The sequence below is a fragment of the Porites lutea genome, chromosome 11 (genome assembly GCF_958299795.1).
Source record: "Porites lutea chromosome 11, jaPorLute2.1, whole genome shotgun sequence".
NCBI lineage: Eukaryota > Metazoa > Cnidaria > Anthozoa > Scleractinia > Poritidae > Porites > Porites lutea.
The window spans coordinates 15,087,150-15,096,194 of record NC_133211.1 but is presented as its reverse complement, the minus strand read 5'-3'; the positions used below and the strand labels follow the sequence as shown (position 1 = coordinate 15,096,194).

Here is a 9,045-nt window from a genome sequence, read left to right as displayed (position 1 = left end):
TTGAGGTACCCAAATTAAGAATCACTTCAGGAACACAATGCGAACAAGGGCTAAAATGATACCCGGCACTTTATCGCTATTTAAGAATCGAAATCCTCAAAAGCCTTTACCCTATCGGGTGGCACATACCTATCTAGCCCACATATAGGAGTGCTTCCCCCAGGATCTGAGTCGGGCCAAGATAGATGGCAGGTAGCTATGATTGAAAGGATAACGAAAATATATTTAATTAGAGTAACTTACAGAGACGACCCTTGAGTTGTGAATACCTTATCGGGTAGTTCCCATCTGATGTTCAAGAAAGCTTTCGGTGTTGTTTTTGCAGACAAGCCACCATGCCCTTCAAATCTTATGATGTCAGACACAGCAAGCGCACCACTAGATGCCGGATTGTCATTCAACATGGTGCCAGGTAACGCTCAGCTGCCCACCGCCCCGCCACAAGCCGCGTCCGTTCTGTCTGCACCATATCAGGACAATGCACCGACGCCCACGCCTACGAAAGCAAAGATTTTGTTGCATAATGATCACCCCGAAGAGCCTACAAAAAGTTCGGGTTCCCAGCCAAACAGAGATCAACTCTATCACATAAAAGGCAATCGTAAGTACAGCGTTATTTTGTTAAGTTCATATTTAGTAAATGATGTATTCATGCAAAAATTAACATCAAGCCTTGAAGTTGCCCGGAAAATATTTAAATGCGCTGCCGACGAGATAATGCATTTATAGGCCATGTCCAAATCAAAAATTTAAAAGATTTTTTCTTCTTTGAGAAAATTCTGGTTTCAATAACTCATATAGACTTGAACTTTTATTCACGCTCAAATTAAACTGAATGAATGGTTGCATATACCAGGCTAGGGCTCTCTTTGATCAATAGACTTGCAGCAACTCGGAATAGCGTGGCTTTTAATATTTGCTTTCCCTCTGTTTGCGATTCTAGTGATACTTGAACAGACTCGATACACAAAGGCGTTGCACTATATTTTCGTACGGCAATTTTGCCTTTCCTTATTTATCTTTTAAAATAATATCTAGTTGCAATATATAGATTTGGAGTTTGTTTTGCAAACGTCCTGTAAAAGACGTTCATTTTAAGTAAAGAATAGAGCATACTTAGACCCTGCTTAGCAACCCAAAATTACACATAGTGACTACTAAGTCGTTGCCATTTTCCGTGAAGTAATTGTGATACTTTGCATGACTACGTTGAGACTCATCCTATCCCACCAGGTTTCCAGAGTCTCGGATGCTGGAAAGATACGTGGGATCGAGCAATTCCTCTAATGGAGCACAAGCACCCCTTACTTTATGAAGACGACTACAAAACGAGAACCAACGCCCTGATGAAATGTGCTGAAGCAGCGTTGGACAATAACTTCACTATATTTTCCGTTCAGAACGGCGGGCAATGTTTTTCTGGGAAAGATGCTGAGCAGTCTTATATGGAATACGGTGTCAGCAAATCCTGCAAAGGTTCAGATTCTTACTGCTTTAGTACCAGCAACCCCAATAAATTGCGTCAACAAAATTTAGGGAGTTTCCTTATAGTTGATTGTATCGATTGTATACTTCTATTAATTTGATCATCACGGTAAATCAGTATCTTCACGCTATTCATGTAGTTCTTTGGTCTTTTCACTTTAGGTCTAGAAAAGGCACAGTTGGTAAAGGGCTTTTTTCGCGATGTGTAAATCAACAGGGTTCGCGAAGTTTTCGCTCAATAGTAGATAAAGAATAGCGATAATGAAATCTGACCTCTATTTACCAAATGAATTAAATTAAATATTTTTAAAACATTGTACATGCGTGTTTTGTCCTTTAGCTGATGGCGAAGGAGGACCTTGGGCAAACGAAGTCTACAAGTAAGTAACACAAATTATAAAACCTTGTGCTAATAGTTTACTTGTGAATAGTATTTCTCCTCTACAAAGGTGTTTTCTTAATACAGAAATTAAAAGTCAGGTTCTTTGATAAGTCTTGCAGACCTTGTAAATTGTAAAACAATCTTGACTTCTTTTTCCTAACGTCTCCAAAAAGGTTCCAAAGTAATACGTCAGGCCCTGTTAAGTCGCTCCAAATTGACGAAGTGACTTCAAAGGAAAGCATTGCTCAGACTACACCACAACCAATAAAACCTACCATGCCACCAACATCGCGACCAAGTACAGGGCTTTCAGCCGATGAGGTCGTCGCAAACGAGACGGGAAGTACCACACCTTGGGAACAACATCCCGAGAAAGAATCGATCGAGTCAGAGGGAAGAAGGCCCGATACGAAACCTTTTAAAGATGGCGAGGAGGCCTTCGAAAACGAGTCGGAAGGCAGCAAGAACTGGGCAAAACACCCCGAAAAGGAATCGATCGAAGAGGAGGGAAGGAGGCCAGATATGAAGCTATTCAAGGATGAAGTGGAAAAAGACGCCGTTGTAGCGGAGAATAGGGCGGATAGAATTGCACTGTTGAGCGAAGCCTCTGACAGAAAGGAAAATGATAATTCAGTGGAAGTTTCTGATGATGACAGCATCGACGCTGCCAACAAGGAGGCTCCTTATCAATCAGAAGTTCTTAACGCGAGTCCGCTGAAACCAAGGCCGAGACTTGTGACACCATTTAGAGGAAAATGTCCTGTTTGCCGTGAGTATTTCTAATCTAGTACTCCAGGGTGGAGATAAGAAGGTAAACGAATAAATATCGTTCTCGCTTAAACATAGTCTAAAAAGTAAAATTCAGCCAGCTCTATTCACTGTCTATTCTGCGCGTCATTCAAAACAAAATCGTCTATGCGGTCAGTGGTTTCTGAATGTAGGTCACGCCGTATATGTCACGCAGGTTTCCCGCTTGTTTTGAACTGTCGCGAAAGCATGGCCATCCGTTGTTCTACCGCGTTATAAGCGAAAAAAACGCAAAATCAAGAGGGTTTGCAATGAGGAAAATAGTCTTGTATCAACATGGCTGATAGCACAAGAGATACAGCAAGGAGAGGAAGGTATCTTTTATTCGCCAAGAGTAAAAAATGTAGTCAATGTGCGATATTATTTTGAGAGCGTCTAAAACGCGTTGAGCCCGTTGTAGAAACTCACGCCAGCTAAGCTGTGTGTGTGTTATTTTGCTGAGTTTGCTTTCTTGTTCTTACAGTATTTGTAACTGAAGAATGTCAAATTTAGGCAAATATGTTGGGAGAAGGCGACAAGTACCAATTTAAATTATTAAAATGTGAGATATAGTCGATCCTTTCAATTACGGCCGTGCTTCTCAACTGCTCGGTTAAGCTGTGAATTAACTACATTCCTGCACTGAACGATACCATTGAACGTCGATTTTCAGATAATTTAAGCTATTATTGTTGAAATGTACCAGAAGAAATGAAACACACCTACCTTAGCAGTTCTTTCGGCCGGAGATGTCTTGTATTTTACACGTAGAAATGGTCCGCGGGCTGCTGTTGGAGTGAGAAATCTGTACGTATCAATGTCACGTAGGGGCTCTGTGCTGTGGCGCGAGAGATCATGTTTCACTCTGAAGTATTTTTGGCGCTACTTGCCGGGGAATCATGGAACCGAGCATATAAAGAAATTCAAGTGTACCGATGAAATAAAATGTAGACTCTATTGTTCTATTTCATTGTGAGATTTAAGCTTAAGTCAGCACTGATAATGGTTCTTTTTTTTTTCCCCTGTCAGTCTCTCTCTCCCTGTATCATGGCTGAAGCTATATATATCTGGCTTACTGTTTTTTTTTTTCTCTACAGCAACGCTGAAACCCACACGTCCAATGAGTAAGTAGTTCCGCAGAAAATAATTTCACACTATTGTAAGTTGCAAGAACTCGAAACTGAAAACGACGTAAAAAAAAGGCCATGCGCGAATAATAAACTGGTATAAGGACCTATAAGGTATTTGCCAGGGGCACCCAACGAGGATATAGTTCAAAACCACTTAACATAGCATTGTTGAACGTATTTTAGTATTTAAACGGTAGATATAGGCATATTTTTATCCCCTAAAAACTTTTCATCTGTTCGGATTTCCTAGCTGAAAGTCTAGTGATACGAAAATTATAGGGATCAAAACTTACCTTTTCGAAAATTTCATCCAGGAAAAGGCTCCCGAAAATTCTAGGTGGCCTTTTTTAGGGTAAATATCCGTTTAAAATGGATAATTATACCATTTTGTAGATGTTCGAAAATCCTAGGAGAGGCAGGCAAGCAAGAAATTTTACAACAAATGTTCCGAAAATTCTTGTTCTCAAATCGTATTCCGAACAGATATTTTCCCGAAAATTGCCGTTGGGTGCCCCTGATTTGCATTTCAACCGCCCCAATGGCCGTTTTCCCTTGCCCTAAGGATGAGGTTGAATATATATGACAAGGCCAGCAGTCTACTTAACCCTTTGGTTCCATCGCAACCCAACTTCATTGCCAGCGAAGAGACACAACTGGTCTTGCAATAGTTTATCCATAGACTGAGATTTTTGTGAGGTTTTTGTAAGTTTTTGTATTGGTTATGTATTATTGTCTTAGCAGAGGCTCGATTTCTGTCGCTTTCTCGGTTCTGGGGCTTTCTCCGCTAGAAGGCACGGGAAGAACGCGGGGTCATTTTGTAATACCCATAAAAGCAACTGACAATCGAGCCTAGGAAACCATAGGATGATTGTTTTAGTTTTTAGACTGCGATATAGGGATCACTCGCTAACTATTTATTTGGGTGCATAAGTCAAATCATAGTTATTTTTGTACCTTTTGTATCCGTAGCCTGCCAGACAGCTATAGATCTCGCATTCCTGATAGACGGCTCTGCCAGCGTGGAGAGATACGGCATTGGGAATTTCCGTCGCTTGATTGACTTTGTTCGAGACGTTGTCCTCGGTTTTCGGGTCTCCCGAAGTAACACTCGCGTGGGAACAATCGTGTTTGGTACCAAGCCCTACTTACTGTTCGGTTTTAACAGTTACACGAACAATGGGGCTATTTTCAACAGGCTAAACAAGGGCGTTCGCTATCCGAAATCAGGGAGTCGTATTGGCAGGGCCTTGTTAATGGCTCAGAAACAGCTGTTTCGTAAGAATTCTCGTCGCTCAAGGGTCACCAAGGTTGTTGTGGTTATTACCGACGGTAGCTCTATGGATGACGTTGCAGCACCCTCAAATGCCTTAAAGTCACGTGGAGTACGGATATATTGTGTAGGGGTGGGAAGGTACATTAACGGTCGTCAACTGGACATCATGGCGTCTCCTCCTCGAAAAAATCATATCTTTACCGCGGATTGGACTCACCTGGGCGTTGTGGTAAACGAGCTCCGAAACGCAATTTGCTTAGGTAAAATGAGCTTACGATTCTATAAACCAGGGAGGATTTGAAAGATAGCATTTCCGTGCAAATTTATAAAAACCCTGCATCTATAGAAATTTAGTGGAGCCCCCGGGTTTTTTTTTTAAATTTAACGGCCGTGGGAAGCATTACAACCTGCATTAGGTTTTTAACATTATCGTCTTTCCGAACTTTTTAATAAATTCTCACTTTGGCTATTTTCCTGGCGTTAGAGAAGACAAGATATCGCGTATAAGTGCATATCAGAGTAATGTACCGTAATTGAAGAAATGCAAATAGCCTCGTGCCGATTTTTATCGAGTATAAACCAGTACGAAATTTCTTGTTGAGGTGTTAAAATGTGGGAGGGAGAGAAAATACCATGCCTCCTCTCTTCTCTGGCCGCCCTGAGTGAACAATTGCAACAGGGTCCAAAATGAACTATTCTGCATAGCCAAAACCTATTTGACATTGAAATATGACATTAAGGGTTTAATATAAGAGCTTCTCGTTTGCAGGAACTGGAGGAAACCTTTTGCCAGCAACACACCGGGTTTGTCTTTGTCCGATCACAAGACCAACGAGAGGTACGAGCTGTATTATTTGCTTTTTATGAAAAAAATGTTTTGATGTATCAGAGCGATAAAGATGGGGTGCCCTTCCCTGCACTAATACCACAATTCAAAACAGAGACCGCTTTAAAGATGATAGTACACGGGACAATTCACAACGACGATTTTTAGCGCAACTCAGCGTTACAACATTATGCCAACATTGCCATTGTCTCCTGTAACATCACCCTAGTCTCCGGCCACCATTTTTTGACACACGCGATTTAAGCTTAAGCATCAAAAGCAACTGGTCTAATCTGCACTGTATTTTGCTTCTAGGACCAACAACGAAGCCAACGGCAAGACAAAGTAAGTCTTAATGTTGGTTGACTCCACTTTGGTAAAATAAATTTAATTTGTCCTACTTTGAAATGATCTCATAATTTGATTGGAAAATAACTGATAACTAATCTCTGAACGATACAATTTTTTTAAATATTTTAATGTGATACATTCACCTTCCAAGCCACCTATCTATTGTTTTCCCCCTCGTTACAACCTTTTTTTGCGATACGTACGAAGCAGGGCTGTATTTTTATTAAGAGATCCTTTTTTAGTAAGAAGGATCGGAATAAATCTGTATGGAGACATATTTTTACAAGTGTTTCTAACTTTAAGAGTTATTATTATCTAGGGTAAACTGATCACGAGAATTACATTGCTTAAGCAAACTGTGCTATTGTATTAAATGTATTATTTTTATAACCTTTTTTTTCGGCAGGGTTTCCTCGTATTGTTGCCTTGTATCCTCTTAATAAAAGAACAAGAGGAAAGGACATCAGTTCCAGCGGAAATCCCCAAGGAGAGTTGTACGGAGTACGGCCGGCTCCTGGTCCCGACGGACTTCCGGATGGCTCTTTTTACTTTTCTGGTCGTAAAACCAGCTACATTAAGTTCCCAAACAACGGAAAGCTAGACTCTCGCTACTCACTCACCCTCCTTGCTTGGGTTTACCCTCAGGGTTCAGGGCCAATCTTCCATTTCTCTCCTGGTGGAGTTCGGTTCTGGGTTGTCAGGCCCAATATTCTGCTCGTGCGATTTGTTCGCCGTACAGGCAGACCAACGCGGCAGCTCATAAGTCGCAGATTGATACCAAGACAGTGGAATTACGTCGGGGCATCTTACGACGAAAAGACGGGAATAGCAACGCTTTGGCGTAATTCTCGACCTCTTAAGTCTGTCTTTATCGGGAGGATTCGTCTTGCTACCAACCGTCCTGTCAGGATGGGTTCGCTGCCTCGAGACATGAGGTACTTCCGAGGAAGGATCTCGTGCATGCAAGTCTATAGTGTACCTCTGTCCGGACCTGAGATAAAAAGAGCTGAAAAAGTCTGCTTCAGAGCACGTAAGTTAATCCTCAACGCTTTTTTATTAGTTAAGATATGTTTTTACTATTATTTTCAACATTACCTTTTGTTATCATGAGACAATACCTAGGACTTACCTATAGATAATGTTACTTGGTGCATCCTAGCACATAGTGCATTTTGAGTCAACTGTTCTGTCCTTATATCGAAGCAGGGGATTGCTTAGTTACCATGAAGACTGTGGGTAACTAGGTAATGTAAATAAATAGTTTGTCCAGCTTCAGTTTTTGACATATGATATACTCGTTTGCTTGGTATTCTCCTCTTTGTTATTACTTGAAGTGGAATGATAACATGGAAAACGGCCGAGTAAATTTTTAAACTTTAACGGAGCTTTAAAAATGGAATAGCTGAAATGTTAACTTTTGATTCGGACAGAGATAGTCTTGTAGTTACGTTCAAAGTTCTAATTTTTTTTCCTTAGGTCCGACAAATAAACCAACGATACCTCCACGTAAGTACTTGCCCATATTTGTTTTAGGGGCCAACACGTTCTGAGTAATCATCGCAATGTTGTAATTTGTTTCGTCGCAGGAGAGGACCCGGAGTAAAGCCAGGTTAATCCAATCTGGTGTGCCTCAGAAGGCCATACAGGATGGAAATAGATGACTTTGCGGGTGTCTTTCGAGTCAGAGAGAAGACATTTTCCCTGGCTTCCTAACAGCTCAAAAATTAGGAATAAAATTGGTGCTTAAAAATCCTTAACTTTTCTTTCTCGTTAGGCCTTCCGGATGCCGTGGCGTTTTACCCTTTAACCATCCAATATCGTGGTTACGATGTCGGTCCCAATAAAAACCCGCCGGGTCAACTTAACAACGTACGTCCAGCACCAGGCCCAGATGGGAGAACAGGTGGGTCGTACAGTTTCCGTGGCTCACCTGACAGCTTTATTGAGTTCCCTAACACCGGGAAGCTGGACACCAAAAACTCGATTACACTGCTGGCTTGGGTGAATCCCAAAGGTGGTGCCGGTCCAATCTTCAACTACAATCCTAGAGGTTTCGGAGTCCATTTGTGGGTTACACGCGTCGGAAGACTTTTCGTTCGCTTTGTGCGACGCACGCGTGTTTATACCCAACCGCTTATCAGTCGCCGCCTTAGACGCCGATCGTGGAGTTTTGTTGGAGCTACGTATGATCAAAAGACAGGTGTTGCAACGTTGTATGTCAATGACAAGGCTGTTGCCTCTAAAGCCCTTGGCCGAATGCGCTTGGCAACAAATTATCCCGCCAGGATGGGTGCAAGAATTGGAGATCGTCGCTACTTCCGGGGCTGGATCACGTGCATGCAGGTCTACGACGTGGCACTCCCCCTGCGGCTTATAAGGATCGCAAAACGACTTTGTTTTAAAGGTATTTAGTTCTCAGAACTATCGTAAGTAGTGTGTATATTGAAGTTTAACTTCCAAGCTTTTTTAATTAAGGTGATTCCCTGGTTTTGCACTGCGCATCTCTTACTGCGCATAACAAGATGGCCGCCGTAAAAAAGAGCATGTGAAGTAACATTATTAAAATGAAGTTGACTGAAGAGAAACGCTGTTGGAATTTTTGCTTGCGGTTGTTTCTTGCCGAGGTGAGATTCAATGTGTTGGGAATGTGCATAACGTAGGCAGTACGCGTGTTGCTGAGTTCGACTTCCTCACGGACAACCTCGATAGTGGATGTTTAACTTGTGCTTACTCACTTTGATTTTTATTTACACGCTTTCTTTATCACAGTGTATCCTAAATGTGATATCTCGATGTAAATTCTGTAAAAACA

At 41.7% G+C, this 9,045-nt stretch overlaps 1 protein-coding gene across 1 annotated transcript in view; it reads left to right on the top strand.

Annotated features, from left to right (window-relative positions):
* Positions 1-402: 402 nt before the first annotated feature.
* LOC140953249 (uncharacterized) overlaps positions 403-9,045 on the top strand; it is a 101,877-nt gene continuing 93,234 nt past the window's right edge. The window contains exons 1-11 of the mRNA XM_073402749.1: positions 403-601; positions 1,234-1,476; positions 1,826-1,865; positions 2,041-2,636; positions 3,751-3,777; positions 4,726-5,316; positions 5,826-5,894; positions 6,198-6,227; positions 6,640-7,263; positions 7,710-7,739; positions 8,008-8,637. Of these exons, the coding sequence (XP_073258850.1) occupies positions 403-601; positions 1,234-1,476; positions 1,826-1,865; positions 2,041-2,636; positions 3,751-3,777; positions 4,726-5,316; positions 5,826-5,894; positions 6,198-6,227; positions 6,640-7,263; positions 7,710-7,739; positions 8,008-8,637 (3,079 nt within the window). The remainder of the gene's footprint in view (positions 602-1,233; positions 1,477-1,825; positions 1,866-2,040; positions 2,637-3,750; positions 3,778-4,725; positions 5,317-5,825; positions 5,895-6,197; positions 6,228-6,639; positions 7,264-7,709; positions 7,740-8,007; positions 8,638-9,045) is intronic.